Raw genomic sequence first — 22,609 nt, 5'->3', positions numbered from 1 at the left:
GGTTTGATTCCCCACTCCTCCACTTGAAGCTGCTGGAATGGTCTTGGGTCAGCCGGAGCTCTCTTATCTGGGAGAATCGGGTTTGATTCCCCACTCCTCCACTTGAAGCTGCTGGAATGGCCTTGGGTCAGCCAGAGCTCTCTTATCTGGGAGAACCGGGTTTGACTCCCCCCTCCTCCACTTGCAGCTGCTGGAATGGCCTTGGGTCAGCCTCAGCTCTCTTATCTGGGAGACCCAGGTTTGATTCCCCACTCCTCCACTTGAAGCTGCTGGAATGGCCTTGGGTCAGCCGGAGCTCTCTTATCTGGGAGAACCGGGTTTGATTCCCCACTCCTCCACTTGCACCTGCTGGAATGGCCTTGGGTAAGCCAGAGCTCTCTTATCTGGGAGAACCGGGTTTGATTCCCCACTTCTCCACTTGCAGCTGCTGGAATGGCCTTGGGTCAGCCAGAGCTCTCTTATCTGGGAGAACCGGGTTTGATTCCCCACTCCTCCACTTGCAGCTGCCGGAATGGCCTTGGGTCAGCCATAGCTCTCGCAGGAGTTGTCCTTAAAAGCCAGTTTGGTTTAGTGGTGAAGTGGGCGAACTCTTATCTGGGAGAACCGGGTTTGATTCCCCACTCCCCCACTTGCAGCTGCTGGAATGGCCTTGGGTCAGCCAGAGCTCTCTTATCTGGGAGAACCGGGTTTGATTCCCCACTCCTCCACTTGCAGCTGCTGGAATGGCCTTGGGTCAGCCAGAGCTCTCTTATCTGGGAGAACCGGGTTTGATTCCCCACTCCTCCGCTTGCAGCTGCTGGAATGGCCTTGGGTCAGTCATAGCTCTCGCAGGAGTTGTCCTTAAAAGCCAGTTTGGTTTAGTGGTGAAGTGTGTGAACTCTTATCTGGGAGAACCGGGTTTGATTTCCCACTCCTCCACTTGCAGCTGCTGGAATGGCCTTGGGTCAGCCAGAGCTCTCTTATCTGGAAGAACCAGGTTTGATTCCCCACTCCTCCACTTGCAGCTGCTGGAATGGCCTTGGGTCAGCCATTGCTCTCTTATCTGGGAGGACCAGGTTTGATTCTTTACTCCTCCACTTGCAGCTGCTGGAATGGCCTTGGGTCAGCCATAGCTCTCTTATCTGGGAGAACCAGGTTTGATTCCCCACTCCTCCGCTTGCAGCTGCTGGAATGGCCTTGGGTCAGCCATAGCTCTCGCAGGAGTTGTTCTTAAAAGCCAGTTTGGTTTAGTGGTGAAGTGTGCGAACTCTTATCTGGGAGCACCGGGTTTGATTCCCCACTCCTCCACTTGCACCTTCTGTAATGGCCTTGGGTCAGCCATAGCTCTTGCAGAGGTTGTCCTTGAAAGGGCAGCTTATGGGAGAGCTCTCTCAGCCCCACCCACCTCACAGGGTGTCTGTCGTGGGGGAGGAAGGGGAAGGAGATTGTGAGCCGCTCTTAGACTCTGTCCTTGAAATGGCAGCTGCTGTGAGAGCCCTCTCAGCCCCACCCACCTCACAGGGTGTCTGTTGTGGGGGAGGAAGATAAAGGAGATTGTGAGCCGCTCTGAGACCCTTGAAAGGAGGGCAGAATATAAATCCAATGTCGGCGTTGTCGTCTTCTCCTCCTCCTCCTCCTCCTCCTTCTCCTTTTCTGCCTCTGTTCATAGCAGACAGAGAAAAGGAAATCTGTATGTGGAACTTGTATGACGAATCTAGATTGCAGCATTTGGCTTTTCTGTTCAAGGAGTGTGGAAGAAGCAGCAGTGCAGTGTGCCGAGAGCCCCACTGGATGGACACAAAATGCTGATTTCCTCCCCAGCTCTGTTGCTTCCTTCCTTCGTGACTTCCGCAATTTTTGTCTTCCAGAGCGACTGGCCCAGGGCTTCCCTCTCCCGCTCCCAGCTCACCTGCAGCTGTCCAACCCTGTCCTCCAACCCCGCCAGGTACGTGACTAATAACAGACAAGGTGGGTGGCTCTGCAAGGGAGTGACTGCCCTCTGGCGGTCAGTGAGCAAAGTGAGTTCCAGGATCCTCTGCCACGTAGCAAAGGATTGTGGGAGAAGAGGATGTGGAGAAAGCCCTCCTCGCCCCCATGGGCCATAACTGAAGCATTAGGTTAGAGCTGTGGTACTCGCTGTGTGGGTTGCAGAGCGCCGCATTCACGATCTGCATCCACTTCGAGAGCCCCGTGGCGCAGAGCGGTAAAGCTGCAGTACTGCAGTTCGAGCTCTCTGAGTTTGAACCTGGCGGAAGCTGGGTTCAGATAGTTGGCTCGAGGTTGACTCAGCCCTTCCATCCTTCCGAGGTCGGTCAAATGAGTCCCCAGCTTGCTGGGGGGAAAGTGGAGATGACCTGGGAAGGCAGTAGCAAAACCACCCCGTAAAAAAATCTGCTGTGAAAACGTTGTGATGCGACATCACCCCAGAGTTGGAAACGACTGGGGCTTGCGCAGGGGACGACCTTGACCTTTAAAGAGCCACATGTCCTTCCATCTCTTCCTCCATGTGTCCTTCCTAACTCTTCCAAAGTCTAGAAGGGCTTTCACGCTTGCGTGCCTAAATGCCCTGTCTTGAGAAGTGATGTTAGGAAGATTAAATGGACTTCTGTATTCAGATAGATTCCGTCATCGTGGAAACGACAATTGCTGTGGATCGTATTTTTTTTTAACCGCCCCAGATTTTCGGATCCAAGGGCTGAATTATCTCTCCTTTATTTAATGAGGACTGCCTCTTGAGAAGGGGAATAATCTTGGTTACGCAGAGATAAAGATAGACAAACTGCTTTGTGTGTGGTGAAATTTCTGACAGCTGCCGTTAATGATACAGGATAACGTTTGTAGTAACGTTTAGGCTCTCCTTTCATTGGACGGGGGTCTGCTGCTTAAGGCCTTGGTTGTGACAACAGCAAGAAGGGAGGGAGCCGGGCGGCCATCGTGGGATGGAAACATTCAGCAAAAACCCTTTCAAATCAGCCTTGAAGCCAAGAGCTTTGACCTGTCTCAGGAATCTGCTCTGTTCTTAGGGTTGCTAAGTCCCCCCACAGCCTATTATACCATAGAGTTTCCCCTCCCAAATTGCTAGAGTGTCCAGGAAAACCGTAGAGTTTTCCTGGAAACACCTAGAGCGGCCGATGTGTGACGTCACTGGTGCAATGACATCATCCGTGGGTGATGTCATCACGACGGCGACATCAGGGGAGGTTCTTGGTAGCCCTACACAGTAGTCTTGGTAGCCCTACACAGTGAGCCCGTGCGCTTCCCTCCAGTGCGCTGTGGAATATCTACTCAGGACACCTTGTCCGGGCTTACGCATATGCTGGGTGCTTTGTGATCAAATGAGAACCCAGATTAAAATGGCGCCCCTTGATTGGCCACACACAGAAAAAGGCAGGAAAGACTTGGAGAAAGGTCGACTGCGGGGTGACGTGATCGAGGTTTACAAGATTATGGGTGGGGTGGAGAAAGTAGAGAAAGAAGTCCTTTTCTCCCTTTCTCCCAATACGAGAACTCGTGGGCATTCCATGAAATTGCTGAGAAGTCAGGTTAGAACGGATAAAACGAGGTACTTCTTCACCCAAAGGGTGATTAACATGTGGAATTCACTGCCACAGGAGGCGGTGGCGGCTACAAGCATAGCCAGCTTCAGGAAGGGTTTGGATAAAAATATGGAGCAGAGGTCCATCAGTGGCTAGCCTATTAGTCACAGCATATTATTGGAACTGTCTAGGGCAGTGATGCTCTGTATTCTTGGTGCTTGGGGTGGGGGGGTGCAAAGTGGAAGGGCTTCTAGCCCCGCTTGTGAACCTCCTTTCTTTTTTGGCCACTGTGTGACACAGAATGTTGAACTGGATGGGCCATTGGCCTGATCCAACATGGCTTCTCTTATGTTCTTATGTGACACAGAGTGTTGGACTGGATGGGCCATTGGCCTGATCCAACATGGCTTCTCTTATGTTCTTATGTGACACAGAGTGTTGGACTGGATGGGCCATTGGCCTGATCCAACAGGGCTTCTCTTATGTTCTTCTGTGACACAGAGTGTCTTATGAGTGGCATCCTGTTGTTTGGCTGCTTTGGCTAAAGACACATTTTGTTGGACGCAAGGCTGTTTTTTTTTTTTGTCACAGGAATCCTTTGCCTATTAGGCCACACACCCCTGAGGTAGCCAATCCTCCAAGAGCTTCCAGGGCTGCTCTTCCAGGGCCTCCTCCAAGCTCTTGGAAGACTGGCTACCTCAGGGGTGTGTGGCCTAATAGGCAAAGGAATTCCTGCTATAAAAAAAGCCCTGGTTAGACTTACATTGGTGAGGGGGCTGTGGCTCAGTGGAAGAGTTTCTGCTCTGCCTGGGAAGGTCCCCATAAGCAGAGGGTGTGGCCTAATAAGCAACTGAGTTCCTGCTGGGCTTTTTCTACAAAGAAAAAAAGACCTGCCCATGAGCATCTCCAGTTAAAAGGACCAAGCAGGAGGTGATGGGAAAGACCTCAGCCTGAGACCCTGGAGAGCCATGAAGTGGGGCTGTGGCTCAGGGGTAGAGCCTGTGCTTGGCATGCAGAAGGTCCCAGGTTCGATCCCTCGCATCTCCAGTTAAAAGGACCAAGCAGGAGGGGATGGGGAAGACCTTTCTCTGCCTGAGTCCTTGGAGAGCGGCTGCCAGTCTGAGTAGGCAAGGCTGACCTTGAGGGACCTTCAGTAGAAGGCGGCAGCTTCGTGTACGTTCATGCCTTTTGAATCTCTCCCACAGGATTTTTTGTACTTTGGAACCGATGTTCATTACGGCTAGAGAAGACACCGAAGACAGTGAACGGAGCTGCAAAGACCAAAGGAAGCCCGTCCGTCTGTCCATCCCGCTGCTGCTTGCTTTGGGGGCTTAAATTGGAGGATTCGTCTCCTGGACTCCTTGTTCTTAGCTGATGGCATCCTATCAGAGCCAGATTAACAATTAGGCCTAGTAGGCACCGGTTTATGGGCCCCCACGCCTTCAGGGGCCCCAGGCCAGCTTTCCCCTGGTTTCCCCCCTGCTTGCAGCCCTCCCAGCCTGCACACGCAGCCAGCAACTGGGCCGCTCTTTGCCCGACTTGCCTGGTGCAGCTGCTGCTGGCATCATTGCCAAGTTTGCCTCTCTCTGCCTCTCCCCCACAGCTTTGTCCAAGGGGCTTTTGAGAAGGTGGCTGCAGGCTGCAGCTGGGGCCGTGGGTGGTGGGGTGGGTGCTCAGACTTTGAGATAATTTGCAAGGGTACCCCAAGATTTTGGCCGATTGGGGGTCTCCACAGGGTTCCGGCACTGCATTCTATGCCTGCCCCTTTCCCCTGCCAAGCTCCCCCCACTCCGGTTTGGAGAGTTTTCCCTTGGGTGCCAAGACGTGTTTGCAAGCTGGACAGAAGAGACAAGCCAATCCCCCTCCAAACAGATTGTATTTCTGGCTCTGGGAATTGTGCGGCTGGGCGTGGGCTCTCTCAGCCGCTTCATCTCAGTTGTTCACCGTTTTCAAGATGTGCTGTTTGAATTCCCAACACAATGGCCTGGGAATGGAAGCTGAGGGGCCCCTGTAGAGGAGAGCCGGTTTGTCGTGGAGAGCCGGTTTGGTGTAGTTGTTAAGTGTGCGGACTCTTATCTGGGAGAACGGAGTTTGATTCCCCCACTCCTCCACTTGCAGCTGCTGGAGTGGCCTTGGGTCAGCCAGAGCTTTTGTAAGAGTTGTCCTTGAAAGGGCAGCTGCTGGGAGAGCTCTCTCAGCCCCACCCATCTCACAGGGTGTCTGTTGTGGGGGAAGGAAGGTAAAAGGAGATTGTGAGCCGCTCTGAGACTCTGAGATTCAGAATGGAGGGTGGGATATAAACCTAATATCATCCTCTTCCTCCTCTTCTTTTTCTTTTCTTCCTCCTCCTCTTCTTCTCCTCCTCCTCCTCCTCTGATGTCGCCAATCCTCCTGGAGCTTACAGTAGGCCCTCTACGAAGAACCCTGTAAGCTCCAGGAGACTTGGCTGAATCAGGGGGTATGGCCTAATATGCAAAGGAGTTCCTAACCCTGAAGAATGCCAAATCTGCGTGAAGACAGAAGAGGACATGCACCTTCCCAGGATAAGATGATAATGCAGCTTATAAAGAGTTAAATTAAAAGGAAGACTATGAAATTGTGTGTGTGTGTGTGTGAGTGTGTGAAGTTTGGGAGGGGGGAGGAAGGGGCTGGCCTTGATAGTGTCCTCTTTTCTTGCTTCTCTTGTGTTTGTTTTCTTTATTCATTTGTTGGTTTATAACCCACCTTTCTCACAAGGTCTCTGGCCAGATGACCCAGAAGGTATTGGTAGAGTCAACAAAATGCTGGCATTCAATAATCCGGCATGCACCCGGATTGCAGAAGCCTGGAACCCGCTGGAAAGAACCGAAGCATGACATAAGTATTAGCAAGACACGTTAAGCGGGGTAATAATTAGGTAGTGGGATCCTACTTACAGTTAACTAAGAGAGCAGCATATACCACAGTCCCTAACCGCTCATCGAAAGTAAGTTTGTGAACGGCTTTGTATGGTGTGACCCTAGTTACCTGCGCAGAAAGGCCCTCTTGAAAAGGGGTGTCAAACTCATTTGGTATGAGGGATGGATCTGATGTAAATGAGACTTTGTCAGGCCCAGCCATGAGCGCCGTAAAATGCAATACCAGGTAGCGGAGATACAAATTGTACAAAGAACACAGACAAAACACAATTAGAGACTTAAAACATGCTTGAAACGTTAGCCTCGTTGGTCTTAAAGGTGCTTTCTTCGCATCTCTCCCATGGGATCCAGGGAACTTTGCAAAGGAAGCTCTGGCTCTTTCCTTCATTCCTCAGGGGACTAGGAGGGGAGGAGCCTCAGCCAATAGAAGGAAGAGAAGCTTGGCTCAGTAGCTCCGCTGTGCGACTGAGAGAGCCTGGAAAAACAAGCTCTGCCTCCCCCGCCCCGCTTCCTCCGCAAGGGAGGAGCCTCAGCCAAAGGAGACAGTAGAGGCTTTGCTCTGTAGCTCCTGTGCGATTGAGCGAGCCCAGCGAAGGAAGCTGTGATGCAGAAGGAATAAATGTACAAGGGAGAATCACGGGGAGACAGCAAACCAAACAAAATGCCGTGATACAATTACGAAAACCATGGAAATCAATAACCACAATTTATCAAGGAATCTGATAACTATAGTGACATTTCACAAAATTTCAAACGTTTTTACAACAAGGTTAGTAATTCATACAAAGCCATAAAAGGCCATCCACAGCAACTGAGCACAAACAATACTAAAGAGAATAAAATTCTCACGATAAAGTGCTGAGCGCAAAAGGTGCTTGTATACTAAAGTGACAAAAGTTCATATTCTACAGGTGGACCTGTGGAGTAGTGGTTAAGTGTGCAGACTCTTATCTGGGAGAACCGGGTTTGATTCCCCACTCCTCCACTTGCACCTGCTGGAATGGCCTTGGGTCAGCCAGAGCTCTCTTATGTAGGAGAACTGGGTTTGATTCCCCACTCCTCCACTCACAGCTGCTGGAATGGGCTTGGGTCAGCCAGAGCTCTGGCAGAAGTTGTCCTTGAAAGGGCAGCTGCTGTGAGAGTCCTCTCCAGCTCCACCCACCTCACAGGGTGTCTGTTGTGGGGGAGGAAGGGAAAGGAGATTGTGAGCCGCTCTGAGACTCTGAGGGTGGGATATAAATCCAATATCTTCTTCTTTTAGTATACAAGCACTTTTTACACTCAGCACTTTATCGTGAGAATTTTATTCTCTTTAGTATTGTATGTGCTCAGTTGCTGTGAATGGCCTTTTATGGCTTTGTACGAATTACTAACCTTGTAAAAATGTTTGAAATTTTGTGAAAATATCACTACATTTCTAACATTTTTGGATAAATTGTGGTTATTGATTTTCATGGCTTTCGTAATTGTATCACGGCATTTTGTTTGGTGTGATGCAGAAGGACGCAAGAGCCTTCAGAATATGAACTTTTCAGGGTTGTTTTGAAGAAAAAGAGATGCCAGAGCTCATTGGCACAACTCATTTGCATAAGCCACACCCCCCTGACATCCCCGGAAGGTTGAAATTCCAGATTTCCAGCCAGCACCTGAAGGTTGGATACCCTCTAACTTCTCCCTGAATTTCCACCGCTCTCCAGTCCAGACTGCAGAGGTCTGTTCCCCTGCCTGGAGGAAATGCTAGCTTTAGAGGGGGGAGCCTCTGGTGTCAGACCCCAACAAAGTTCCTCCTCTAACCTCCATCTTCCCCGGGTCTTGCTTTCTCCCCCCCATAACCTCCAAGAATTCTCCAAGCCAGTGTTAGCCAGCCTGTCACCCTGTGAGAAAGATCTGAGTGTGCTGTGACTCTCCACACTGACTACTACACTACACCAGCTCTCTTGTTCGCTGTGTACGGTTGCTAACTTTGACTTGGGAAATTCCTGGAGACATGGAACAGTGCTGGGGAAGGCGAATTATTCAAGAGGGCCTTTCTGTGCAGGACATGGGGCCGGACCCCGTGTTGTTGTTTGAGAGCCTGATAGGAACCTTCTAGGGGCTTGATTTGACCCTCGGGCCACATCTTTGACATCCCTGCTCTTGAATAATTCCCCTTCCCCAGCACTGTTCCAAGTCTCCAGGAATTTCCCAAGCCGGACATGGTAGACAAGAGAGCTGTTGTAGTGTGGGGAGTCGCAGCACTGGACATAAGTATACGTAGTATAGGTAAGAAGGACTCCTTTAAGTGGTGGTAGTGTAGTCTGGGTGATGTAAATAAAGGGAGCACAAGCTGTGGCAAATAAAATGCAAGTCAGTGATCAGATGGGCAAAAAGGAACTATGAGGAACCTATTGTGAAAAGCATAAAGACCAATAATAAAATTTTCTTCAAATACATTAGAAGCAGAAAACCAGCCAGGGAAGCAGTGGGGACCTTGGATGACTAAAGGGTCAAAGGAACATAAGGACATGTCAGGTCTCTCTCACTGGACAACAGGCTGGCTAACAGTGACTTGGGGGAATTCCTGGAGGTATGAGGAGAGAAAGCAACACTTGGGGAAGATGGAGGCTGGAGGAGGGTCTGACATCATAGGCTCCCCCCTCTAAAGCTAGCATTTCCTCCAGGCAGGGGAACTGAACTCTGCAGTCTGGACTGGAGATCGGTGGGAAGTCAGGGAGAAGTTAGAGGTTATCCAACCTTCAGGTGCTGACTGGAAATCTGGAATTTAAACTCATGTCTAGATGACAACACATCACTTCCCCTGTAAATAGGGAGCTGCCCCCCAAAAGTCCAACACAATCACATTTAGAATGGATAAAAGGAAGTCCTTCTCCCAAAAGGTGATTAACACATGGGATTCATTGCTGCAGGAGGTGGTGATGGCTGCAAGCCTAGCCAGCTTCAAGAGGGAATTGGATAAACATGGAGCAGAGGTCCATCAGTGGCTATTAGCCACAGGGTATAGATGGAACTCTCTGTCTGGGGCAGTGATGCTCTGTATTCTTGGTGCTTGGGGGGGCAGAGTGGGAGGGTTTCTAGTGTCCTGGCCCCACTGATGGACTCCTGATGGCCCCTCAGTTTCTTTGTGGCCACTGTGTGACACACAGTGTTGGAATGGATGGGCCATTGGCCTGATCCAACATGGCTTCTCTTATGTTCTTATGTGACACAGGGTGTTTGACTGGATGGGCTACTGGCCTGATCCAACAGGGCTTCTCTGATGTTCTTATGTGACACAGAGTGTTGGACTGGAGGGGCCACTGGCCTGATCCAACAGGGCTTCTCTTATGTTCTTATGTGACACAGAGTGTTGGACTGGATGGGCCATTGGCCTGATCCAACATGGCTTCTCTTATGTTCTTACATTTAACTTCAGAAGGGGTAACTTCTCTTGTATGAGGGTGCTTGCGAAGAAGAAACTGAAAGGAAAGGTAAGGAGGCTCAAATGCCTTCAGGAAACTTGGATACTATTTAATTTACAGTCCTAGAAACGCAGATAAAATGTATGCTATGTTAGGAAAGGTACCAATAGGTACCAAAAAAAAGGCTTGCATGGTTAATGAACAAAGTAATGGAAGTAGTATAGGTAAGAAGGACTCCTTTAAGTGGTGGTAGTCTAGTCTGAGTGATGTAAATAAAGAGAGCACAGGCTGTGGCAAATAAAATGTAAGTCAGTGATCAGATGGGCAAAAAGGAACTATGAGGAACCTATTGCGGAAAGCATAAAGACCAATAATAAAAATTTCTTCAAATACATTAGAAGCAGAAAACCAGCCAGGGAAGCAGTGGGGCCCTTGGATGACTAAAGGGTCAAAGGATGACTAAAAGATAATAGAGAAATGGCAGAGAAGCTGAATGCATTTTTTGCCTCTTCCTTCACTGTGAGATAGCTAATCTAACCCTGGTTAGATTAAAAAGGGTTTCAGAGGAGATCTGGGACATTACAGGCTGGTCAGTCTAACATCAATACCAGGTACGTTGGTGAAATCTGTTATTAAAGATAGCATTAGTAGGCACACAGATGAACAAAAGCTATTGAGGAAGAACCAGCATGGATTCTGTGAGGGAAGATCTTGCCTTACTGAAGGGGTGAACAAGTATGCAGACGGGGGTGACTTAACAGAAGTTGTTTACTTAGTCTTCAGGAAAGTTTTCTGATAAAGTTCCTCATCAAAGGCTCCTAAGTAAACTCAGCAGTCACGGGATAAGAACAAGTCCTTGGGTGGGTTAAAAGCTAGTTAATTAGTAGGACACAGAGTGAGTATCCATGTGGGGTTTTCACAATGGAGGGTGTTAAGCTGGGCTACCTAGCGTTGCCAAGTCCGACTCAAGAAATATCTGGGGACTTTGGGGGTGGAGCCAGGAGACTTTGCAGGTGGGGCCAGGAGCAAGGGTGTGGCAAGCATGATTGAACTCCAAAAGGAGTTCTGGCCATCACATTGAAAGGGACCGTACTCCTTCTAAATGCCTTCCTTCCATAGGAAATAATGGAGGATAGGGGCACCTTCTTTGGGGGCTCATAGAATTGGATCCCCCTGGTCCAATCTTTTTGAAACATGGCGGAGTGTTTTAAGGAAAGGCAACAGATGCTATGCTTTAATTTTGGTGCCTCTGTCTCAAAACATCGCCCCTCTGGAGCCCCAGATACCCACAGATAAATTCTCCATTATACCCTATGGGAATCGGTCTCTATATGGAATGATGGACTTTCTGGTGACCTTGAAGTGGAAGGACGGGGCCTCCAAACCAGGGGATCCCCTGCTCCCACCTGGGGATTGGTAACCCTAGGACCACCTCAGTACTCGGTCCAGCGCTTTTTAACATGTTCATTAACTATTTGGAGTTGAGACTAAGCAGCGAAGCGGCTAGATCTGCAGATGACACGAAGTTGTTGAGGGCAGTGAAAACCAGAGAGGACAGTGAAAGAAACCCGGAAGGATCTGACAAGGCTGGACAAGAGGCTGTCAACGTGGCAAATGAGGTTCAACGTGGACAAAAAAACAGCTCCCCAGAGCCCCAGATACCACAGATATCGATGGTGCGGTCTCATTTGGAGTACTGTGTGCAGTTCTGGTCACCGCACCTCAAAAAGGATGTTATAGCATTGGAGAAAGTCCAGAGAAGGGCAACTAGAATGATTAAAGGGCTGGAGCACTTTCCCTATGAAGAAAGGTTGAAACGCTTGGGACTCTTTAGCTTGGAGAAACGTCGACTGCGGGGTGACATGAGAGAGGTTTACAAGATAATGCATGGGATGGAGAAAGTAGAGAAAGAAGTACTTTTCTCCCTTTCTCACAATACAAGAACTCGTGGGCATTCGATGAAATTGCTAAGCAGACAGGTTAAAACGGATAAAAGGAAGTCCTTCTTCACCCAAAGGGTGATTAACATGTGGAATTCACTACCACAGGAGGTGGTGGCGGCCACAAGCATAGCCAGCTTCAAGAGGGGTTTAGATAAAAATATGGAGCAGAGGTCCATCAGTGGCTATTAGCCACAGTGTTTGTGTGTGTGTGTGTATGTAATTTTTTTTGGCCACTGTGTGACACAGAGTGTTGGACTGGATGGGCCGTTGGCCTGATCCAACATGGCTTCTCTTATGTTCTTATGTTCTTACAGATCAATTCTCCATTATACCCTATGGCAGGGGTGGCCAACGGTAGCTCTCCAGATGTTTTTTGCCTACAACTCCCATCAGCCCCAGCCAGCATGGCTGAGCGCTGAGGCTGATGGGAGTTGTAGGCAAAAAACATCTGGATTGCTACCGTTGGCCACCCCTGCCCTATGGGAATCAGTCTCCATGGGGAATAATGGAGTGCCCAGCAGACATTTCCCTCCCCCCAACTATAAATATATGTTCATGGGGTCTGAACTGGTGGTAGCTGATAGGGTTTCCAGTCCTCACCTCAGGTGAGGGCAGGGGATCTCCCAGTTTGGAGGCCCTCCCCCCGCTTCAGAGTCATCAGAAAGTGGGGGAGAGGGAAGGCAATATCTGCTGGGAACTCCATTATTCCCTAATGGAGATCAATTCCCATAGGGTATAATGGAGAATCGATCCGCAGGTATCTGGGGCTCCGGGGGGGTTGTTTTTTGAAGTAGAGGCACCAAATTTGCAGCATAGCATCTGGTGACTCTCCTCAAAATACCCCCCAAGTTTCCAAAAGATTGGACTGGGGAGTCCAATTCTATGAGCCCCCCAAGAAAGTGCCCCTATCCATTATTTTCACTGGAGGGAAGGCATTTAAAAGGCGTGCGGTCCCTTTTGATGGCCAGAACTCCCTTTGGAGTTCAATTGTGCTTGTTGCACCCTTACTCCTGGCTCCACCCCCAAGGTCTCCTGACTCCACCCCCAAAGTCTCCTGGCTCCACCCCCCAAATCCCCAGCTATTTCTTGAATTGGACCTGGCAACCCTAGTAACCTTGGAGTTGTGGTAGAGAACTCTCTGAAAATGTTGAGACTGAGGGCGTTTTCACACTGACCTTAATCGGCAGCGACGCCCCTCTTCACCGCGCAGAATCTGCGCGGATTTCGCACCAATTGCCGCGGAGCACCCAGAAGAGCCGCAAAGTCCCGTGGCTTTTGCGGCGCAAATGGAAACAGGTTTTGGGCGGTTTCCAGGGGGTCCAATTCTATGAGCCCCAAAAGAAGGTGCCCCTATCCTTCATTATTTCCTATGGAAGGAAGGCATTTAAAAAGATGTGCAGTCCCTTTAAATGTGATGGCCAGAACTCCCTTGAAGTTCAATTATGCCTGTCACACCCTTGCTCTTGGCTCCGCCCCAAAGTATCCTGGCTCCACCCCCAAAGTCCCCAGATATTTCTTGAATTGGACTTGACAACCCTACAGAGAAATGGGATTGAATTGAAGAAGTTATGACATGGAGTGAAATGGACAAGTTAACAAGAACCTTAAGAGACTATGATTTTGAAGTATTTAAGATAGAGTGGAAAAAGTTCAGAAGGTATGTAGAAAAAGAGTGGAAAATAAAAGGACATTGGACAATTTTTGATAATGACTAAGTACAAGAGGGAGGAGGATATTAATTTTGGTTCTTATTAATTAAGGGTACCTTTAGTATTAAGATTTTAAGTATATAACACCGGCGGGGGTCAAGTAACGGGGGGAGGGGTGGGTAGAAAGTAATATATGGGATAGATTAAAAAAAAAAGTAATTATTAATGAAGTAAGAAATTGAAATGTATTACCATATGTTACTAATAAAATTGTTTGAAACAGAAGCATTTTAAGGTAGATGCTGAGCTGATATTATTTAGTACACCTTCCGGGGATGTCAGGGGGTGTGCGGCATATGCAAATGAGTTGTGCTCATGAGCTCCGGCGCCTCTTTTTCTTCAGAATGACCCTTGACCCTGAAAGCCAGAAACCTCCCCCCCCCCTCTCCGCCCCAACTCAAGAAGCGGATCGGCTTGGCAGTCCGGGCCCCTCCCTCAATTCTCTTATCGGAAATGAAATTTGGAGCTTTGTTGCAAGCAGCAGTCTCGGGACAGGCCCTCCCTGAGATATGCCAGGCCCAAGTTTTGCAACCCTTGGCGGAAGGACTCAGGGTTTCCTGCTTCCTCCTGCAGCTCAGTCTCACAGGCTAAAAGCAAAGGTGAGAGCCCACTCTCCACACCCTGGAAGATCTCAGGATGGCCGGAGCGAAGACTCTCCAAGGTGTCCTGCTGCTCTCTCTCTCTTTGATACTGGTTGATGGCGACGACCCCGGATTCGTGGGCAGGATCTCTGACGCAGGCTTGAATTATGGTAGGTATTCTAATCCCGCTCTGCTGCTCAGCCGGCAGTCACTGATTTGCAAGGCAGGAGAGAGCTCCGGAGATGTTGCAGTGAGAGTTTGGTGGCCAAGAGCACTTTGCTGAACCTGAGCTGCTGCAACCGTAGGGTTGCCAATCTCCAGGTGGGGGCAGGGGATCCCCCGGTTTGGAGACCCTCCCCCCACTTCAGGGTCATCAGAAAGCGGGGGGAGGGGAGGGAAATGTCTGCTGGGAACTCTATTATTTGCTATGGAGACTTACCCCCGTAGGAAATAATGGAGAATTGATCTGCGGGTATCTGGGGCTCTGGGGGGGACTGTATTTTGAAGTAGAGGCACCACATTTTCATTATAGTGCCTCCCCCAAAATACCCCCCCAAGTTTCAAAAGGATTGGACCAGGGAGTCCCAATTCTATGAGCCCCAAAAGGAGGTGCCCCTATCCTTCATTATTTTTTATAGAAGGAAGGCATTTTAAAAGGTGTGCTGTCCCTTTAAATGTGAGGGCCAGAACTCCCTTTGGAGTTCAGTTCTGTTTGTCACACCCTTGCTCCTGGCTCCACCCCCAAAGTCTCCTGGCTCCACGCCCAAAGTACCCAGATACTGCTTGAATTGGATTTGGCAACCCTACCCTCCACCCAGAATTTTCTGGCTACAGGCCTGATTGGGGGGAGGGCTATTTTTTGAGGTAGAGGCACCAAACTTTCAGCACAGCATTCAGTGCCTCTCCTCAAAACATTCTCCAAGTTTCAAAAGGATTGGGCCCGGGGGTCCAATTCTATGAGCCCCCAAAGAAGGTGCCCCTGCCCTTCATTGTTTCCAGTGGAGGGAAGGCATTTAAAAGGTGCGCGGTCCCTTGAAATGGGATGGCCGGAACTCCCTGTGGAGTTCAATTCTGCTTCTCACACCCTGGCTCCTGGCTCCGCCCCCTAAGTCCTCAGATATTTCTTGAATTGGACCTGACAACCCAATGCAAGGAAGGTGGAAAAATCCTGCAAAAATCTGCTCTGGTGGCTAGAACAGGGTCCCCCTACCTCTCCAGGTGCCTGCCAGGTATTTTTCAAGAGCAAGCAGGCGGAGTGTGGTTTCTGAATGATCACGGGAGGTATGTTTGGTTGTGTAGCTTTTTAAAGACGCTGCCACAGTGTTCCCTCTAAGCTGAGTTGGTGTGAGCTGGCTCATAGCTTTTTAGCCTCCAGCTTGCACATTTTTGTCTTAGCTCAGGAAAAATGGCCCCAGAATAGGGTTGCCAAGTCCAATTCAAGAAATATCTGGGGACTTTGGGGGTGGAGCCAGGAGACTTTAGGGGTGGAGCCAAGATCAAGGCTGTGACAAGCCTCATTGAACTCCAAAGGGAGTGCTGGCCATCACATTCAAAGGGACGGCACACCTTTTCAGTGCCTTCCTTCCATAGGAAATCATGAAGGATAGGGGCACCTTCTTTCGGGGCTCATAGAATTGGACCCCCTGGTCCAGTCCTTTTGAAACTTGGGGGGTATTTTGGGGAGAGGCACTAGATGCTATACTGAAAATTTGGTGCATCTACCTCAAAAAACAGCCCCCACCCCAGAGCCCCAGATACCCGCGGATCAATTCTCCATGATTTTCTATGGGAATAAATCTCCATAGGGAATAATAGAGTTGTCAGGAGACATTTCCCTCCCCTCCCCCCGCTTTCTGATGACCCTGAAGCGGGGGGAGGGCCTCCAAACGGGGGGATCCCCTGCCCCCACCTGGGGATTGGCAACCCTACCCCAGAACGAATGAATGTATGCAGTAGCTTGCCATCTTAGAATATTTGCTCCCAGGACTCTGCAGCTTCGAGGAAACGCTGACCGCAGCGCAAAAATCTTCCCTGGGTGATTGAAATGCATAAATATCAAAGTGTAATCTTTTAAAATTCTTGTCAGATGCGATCTATCGACGCAGCAATTACATTATATCAGGGGCGGCCGACGGTAGCTCTCCAGATGTTTTTTTGCCTACAACTCCCATCAACTCCAGCCAGCATGGCCAATGGCTGGGGCTGATGGGAGTTGTAGGCAAAAAAAAAACATTTGGAGAGCTACCCTTGGCCATCCCTGGTGGCCACCCCTGCTGATTGTAGTTCTGACTTTCCAGCAATTTGGTTGCCCTTGTTAAATTATATGATTATAATTTAGATATATAGGGGAGGGACGGTGGCTCAGTGGTAGAGCACCTGCTTGGTAAGCAGAAGGTCCCAGGTTCAATCCCCGGCATCTCCATCTAAAAAGGGTCCAGGCAAGTAGGTGTGAAAAACCTCAGCTGGAGACCCTGGAGAGCAGGGGAGGGAGGGTGGCTCAGGGGCAGAGCATCTGCTTGGGAAGCAGAAGGTCCCAGGTTCAATCCCTGGCATCTCCAAAAAGGGTCCAGGCAAGTAGGCGTGAAAATCCTCAGCTGGAGACTCTGGAGAGCCGCTGCCAGTCTGAGAAGACAATACTGACTTTGATGGACCAAGGGTCTGATTCAGTATAAGGCAGCTTCATATGTTCACACATAAGAGCCCCGTGGCGCAGAGTGGTAAAGCTGCAGTCGGAGCCCTCTGCTCACAACCTGAGTTCGATCCCAGCAGAAGCTGGGTTCAGATAGCCGGCTCCAGGTTGACTCAGCCTTCCATCCTTCCGAGGTCGGTCAAAGGAGTCCCCAGCTTGCTGGAGGGAAAGCGTAGATGACTGGGGAAGGCAAGGGCAAACCACCCCGTAAAAAAGTCCGCCGTGAAAACGTTGTGAAACCAACATCACCCCAGAGTCTAAAACGACTGGTGCTTGCACAGGCGGCTACCTTTACCTTTAATTTATATATATGATATATGTGATTGCTAAATTATATGATTGTAATGGATAATATTCCAAGCTGCGTATATCCCAGAGATCTGCTGCAATTATTATCTTAGTCACTTATCTTAACGATTCTGCATCTGGTTTGGAGAATGTATTTGTTTCATTAAAATAAAATAAAAAAGTTAAAAAAAGAAAGAAAACTGCGGCAGGCATTTTGTGGCTGGCTCCACCTCCTTCCGCAGCACGTTTGCAGCCGCCGTGCGCACCACAAAAGGTGAGAATTCCACCGGTGCCCGCAGGCTAAAAAAGATGGGGAATCCCTAGTCTGAAAACAAGGCTGTTTCTTTTTGACTTGTTACTGCCAGAGGATTAGGGTGGTTTCAGTTGTTCCCTCCTGGGAGGGTGTCAGCCTCTGATGCGGTTTTTCTCTTTGCTTTCCCTTCAGCTTGCCAGCAGGGCGTGGCCGTCTTGCAGAGGGAGCTGCCGAAGATAAAGCTGCCGGATTTCTCTGGGTCCTTCAACATCAAAGTCTTGGGTAATATAGATTACAAATTCTGCAGGTGAGGCCGCTGCAGCGGATGTCATGCTGAGGCCAGGTGGGATAGAGTGCCCCCCCCCCCCGCTGCCCCCAAGGGCTGGAATCAGAGAGAATGGATTTGTTTTATTTACTCGGTCTCCAAACAGACTGGACGTTGGTTAAGTGGCCCAGCAGTCCAGAACCGGGATGGAAAATGTTTAGGGATGACATCTTGGACTTTTTGATCTGGTCTTCTCCAGTTTTCATGAAGAAGAAGATATTGGATTATATCCTGCTCTATACTCTGGATCTCAAAGCGGACACAATCTCCTTTACCTTCCCCCCCCCCCCTCACAACAGACACCCTGTGAGGAGGGTGGGGCTGAGAGGGCTCTCACAGAAGCTGCCCTTTCAAGGACAACCTCTGCCAGAGCTATGCTAGCAGGTGCAAGTGGAGGAGTGGGGAATCCAACCCGGTTCTCCCAGATAAGAGTCCGTGCACATAACCACTACACCAAACTGGCTCTCACAGAAGCTGCCCTTTCAAGGACAGTGTGAGGGCTATGGCTGACCCAAGGCCATTCCAGCAATTGCAAGTGGAGGAGTGGGGAATCACACCCGGTTCTTCCAGATAAGAAGATGATATTGGATTTATATCCCGCCCTATACTCTGGATCTCAGAGCGGACACAATCTCCTTTACCTTCTCCCCCCACAACAGACACCCTGTGAGAAGGGTGGGGCTGAGAGGGCTCCCACAGAAGCTGCCCTTTCAAGGACAACCTCTGCCAGAGCTATGCTAGCAGGTGCAAGTGGAGGAGTGGGGAATCCAACCCGGTTCTCCCAGATAAGAGTCCGTGCACATAACCACTGCACCAAACTGGCTCTCACAGAAGCTGCCCTTTCAAGGACAGTGTGAGGGCTATGGCTGACCCAAGGCCATTCCAGCAATTGCAAGTGGAGGAGTGGGGAATCACACCCGGTTCTTCCAGATAAGAAGATATTGGATTTATATCCCGCCCTATACTCTGGATCTCAGAGCGGACACAATCACCTTTACCTTCTCCCCCCAAAACAGACACCCTGTGAGATGGGTGGGGCTGAGAGGGCTCTCACAGAAGTTGCCCTTTCAAGGACAACCTCTGTGATAGCTATGACTGACCCAAGGCCATTCCAGCAGTTGCAAGTGGAGGAGTGGGGAATCAAACCCAGTTCTCTTCCACACGTTAGTCACCCTTTGGGTGAAGAAGTACTTCCTTTTATCCGTTTTAGCCTGTCTGCTCAGCAATTTCATTGAGTGCCCACGAGTTCTTGTATTGTGAGAAAGGGAGAAAAGTACTTCTTTCTCTACTTTCTCCATCCCGTGCATAATCTTGTAAACCTCTATCATGTCACCCCGCAGTCGACGTTTCTCCAAGCTAAAGAGCCCCAAGCGTTTTAACCTTTCTTCATAGGGAAAGTGTTCCAACCCTTTAATCATTCTAGTTGCCCTTTTCTGCACTTTCTCCAATGCTATAATATCCTTTTTTGAGGTGCGGCGACCAGAATTGCACACAGTACTCCAAATGAGACCGCACCATCGACTTATACAGGGGCATTATGATACTGGCTGATTTGTTTTCAATTCCCTTCCTAATAATTCCCAGCATGGCGTTGGCCTTTTTTATTGGCCCTTGAGCAACTGGCTGTCTGTCATCTGCTTCTTTCTCCCTCCCTCTCGCTTCCTTCTGCAGAACAGCTTGCTTTGCAAGGCTTGCTCAATCGCACAGGAGCTACAGAGCTTCTCCTCTGGTTGAGGCTCCTCCCTTGGGGAGGAAGTGGGGAGGGAGAGCTTGCTTTGCTAGGCTCTCTCAATCACACAGCAGAGCTACTGAGACAAGCCTGTCTTGGCAGAGACTTTTCCCCCTTCTGGGCCCTTGGGGAAGGAAGGCTTCCTTTGTCCAGTTCCCTAGATTACACGGGAGAGATACAAAGAAAGCACCTTTAAGACCAACGAATGCTGACATTTTAAGCATGTTTTAAGTTTTTAAAAATATATATTTGTGTTTGTCTGTGTCCTTTATAAAATTTATCTCTCTGCTACCTGATCTTAGATAGGTACACACACGGCCCAGCCCGACATGGCCCGGCCCAACAAGGTCTCATTTATGTCAGCTCTGGCCGTTCTAACAAATGAGTTTGACACCCCTGCTCTACAGAAACTATTTAATAGTTTAAGAGCCAGTTTGGTGTAATGGTTAAGTGTGCGGACTCTTATCTGGGAGAACCGGGTTGGATTCCCCACTCCTCCACTTGCACCTGCTAGCATGGCCTTGGGTCAGCCATAGCTCTGGCAGAGGTTGTCCTTGAAAGGGCAGCTTCTGTCAGAGCTCTCTCAGCCCCACCCACCTCACAGGGTGTCTGTTGTGGGGGAGGAAGGGAAAGGAGATTGTGAGCCGCTCTGAGACTCTTTGGAGTGGAGGGCTGGATATAAATCCAATATCTTCATTTACCTCACAGGGTGACTGTTGTGTGGGAGGAAGGGAAAGGAGATCCCCAGATATTTCTTGAATTGGACTTGGCAACCGTACTGCTTGCGCACTTCTGAGCTGCCTTTCCGCACTAATCGCTTTCTCCCGTCTCCTTTTTTGAAGCTTAAAAATCCAGTCGTTCCAGCTGCCGAGCTCAGCGATTGCACCCATCCCGCACACGGGTCTCAAGGTCTCCATCACCGATGCCTTTGCCGAGATCTCAGGGGAGTGGCAATGGAAGAACTGGCTGGCGTAAGTCCATTCTCCTTTCCTGTCCTTTCTCATGTTCACGGTTGTTGATCCAAGAGGATTGCTGGCAGAAGCTGCTCTTGCACATGAGATTGGCCCTGTGGGGTCAGACTCTCGCTGCTTAACTGCCGTGACCAGCCCCGGAATGGCCATTCGCATGATCCCTTCGGCTTCATTTTCAGCATCCAGAATTTATTTATTTATTACTTTCAATTTATATCCCGCCCTCTCCGCAAGCGGACTCAGGGCGGCTCAGTAGGCAAAGGGGAGTGAAGGGAAGGCCATTGTGGCTCATAGCTGCCAGGTTTATTTGTTTATTAAAACATTTACACCCCACCTTTTTTGTGGTTCAAAGTGGCTTACAATAATAGTTGATCATAGGTTGGCATCTCGCTGTTTTGTGCTCTCAGGCCACGGCTGCACACAGCTGCAGATTTCTCTGTCACTGGATGGTTCTTTTCATGCGGGAAGTCAGCAGTGCATCATGCACCGATGCGTGGATGCCACGTAAGAGAGGCATAGCTCCGCAGCAGGCTCTCGTCCATGAAAGCCGATGCTTTGTTAATCTTTGAAGACTTCTGTGTGTTTTAGTGCAGCTGCACTGCCTGGTATCCCCACGCTTCTGTTCATGGGATTTGTACTTTACCAGAATTCCAAATGAACTTTACCAGAACGCCTGGGATTGTTTTGCTTCTGTTAATGGGATTTGCGCTTTACCAGAATGAATTTTACCGGAATGCCAAAATACACTTTCCCAGAATGCCTAGTATTTTGCTCCTGCTAATTGGATTTGCACTTTATCAGAATGTCTGGTGTTATTTTGCTTCTGTTCATGGAATTTGCACTTTACCAGAATAAATTTTACCAGAATGCCTAAATGCACTTAACCAAAATGCACTGAGAGAGCCCTTATGCTTGGTGTGAAGAAACACATTTGTCCTTTTGAGGTTTGGAATGAGCAAAACCTTCACTCTGAGTTTTAAAAGTTTTCCCCCTCCTCTGGACAGAGAACAGGCTGGAAGGGGGAAAGGCAGCTTTCCACCTTACCTTCATACAAATGCTAATAAGTCTAGCAGTAGAGATAATGGGTGGGTCAGTTCCCTCTCCTTCTCCAAGCAGGGAACAGAGATTAGGAGGAATGAAACACCAGAGACACTTCAGGAAGGAAGGAATTGGAGACTGGAGGAAACCCTTCTCTGACCTGACCTGGCCTGGTTTGTGGGTGGGTGGGGAAAACAGATATGATTAAAACTCCTTGCATCAAGGAGGAAGACTTCTTGGTGCTGGGTTCATCAGAGGAGACAGAATTGTTAATTGAGGTCTGGAGGAAGCAGCCATTTTAACCACGTGCTGTCCTGGAGAGCTGATGGAAGTTTCAAGGTAAAGATAACGCTTTAGAGATTTGTAACTTCATAAGCAAGGGAGCCAGTCCTGTATTTCAGCAACTGATAGGGCATGTACAGAGAACGGGACAGAGGACTAGTGTTTTTACCCGTTTCTTTTGGAATCTCTTGCTCAGTCTGGTGCAGTGCTAAAAATACGCTTGTAAACATTTTCTTTTTAACAAATACTTTATAACAGGGGTGTCGAACTCATTTGTTATGAGGGCCGGATCTGACATAAATGGGACCTTCTTGGGCCAGACCATGTCAGGCCAGGCCATGTGTGCACCTACTTAAGATTAGGTAGCAGAAATATAAATTTTATAAAGAACACAAACACAAATCTATATTTTTTTAAACAACGTAAAACATGCTTAAAACATTAGCGCTCATTGGTCTTAAAGATGCTTTCTTTGTATTTTTCCCATGGGATCCAGGGAACTGGGCAAAGGAAGCTCTGTCTCTTTCCTTCCTTCCCCAGGGACTGTGGGGGGGGGAGCCTCAGCCAGTAGAAGGAAGAGAGGCTTGGCTCAGTAGCTCTGCTGTGCAATTGAGAGGCTGGCAAAGCAAGCTATTCCTCCCCAAGGGAGGAGCCTCAGCCAATGGAGAAAATGGAGATTTTGCTCTATAGCTCCTGTGCAATTGAGCTGTTCCGCAGAAGGAAGCAAGAGAGAGGGAGAAGGAAACAGATGACAACCAGTTGCTCGGGGGCCCGATAGGAGCTCTCTGATTCGGCCCCCAAACTGCATGTTCGACACCCCCACTTTATAACTTTGGATGTGGGCAGTGGGTCTCTGTACCACAAAGACCTCCACTGCCTCGGAGCCTGAGATAATAAATAAATAAATAAACTTTTTATTTATACCCCGCCCTTCCCGCCTAGGCAGGCTCAGGGCGGCTAACAAGACATGGTAAAACCATGATACAACTAA

General features: G+C 49.2%; 1 protein-coding gene and 1 pseudogene across 1 annotated transcript in view; both read left to right on the top strand.

Annotated features, from left to right (window-relative positions):
• The window catches only part of LOC132591068 (bactericidal permeability-increasing protein-like), a 50,179-nt gene extending 44,068 nt beyond the window's left edge, over window positions 1-6,111 (top strand). The window contains exons 14-15 of the mRNA XM_060263957.1: window positions 1,848-1,924; window positions 4,721-6,111. Of these exons, the coding sequence (XP_060119940.1) occupies window positions 1,848-1,924; window positions 4,721-4,759 (116 nt within the window). The 3' untranslated portion in view covers window positions 4,760-6,111. The remainder of the gene's footprint in view (window positions 1-1,847; window positions 1,925-4,720) is intronic.
• Window positions 6,112-14,098: 7,987 nt separating this feature from the next.
• LOC132567831 (bactericidal permeability-increasing protein-like) overlaps window positions 14,099-22,609 on the top strand; it is a 29,302-nt pseudogene continuing 20,791 nt past the window's right edge.

Source organism: Heteronotia binoei, chromosome 2 (assembly GCF_032191835.1).
Source record: "Heteronotia binoei isolate CCM8104 ecotype False Entrance Well chromosome 2, APGP_CSIRO_Hbin_v1, whole genome shotgun sequence".
Taxonomy (NCBI): domain Eukaryota; kingdom Metazoa; phylum Chordata; class Lepidosauria; order Squamata; family Gekkonidae; genus Heteronotia; species Heteronotia binoei.
This window is presented reverse-complemented; position numbering and strand designations above follow the sequence as displayed.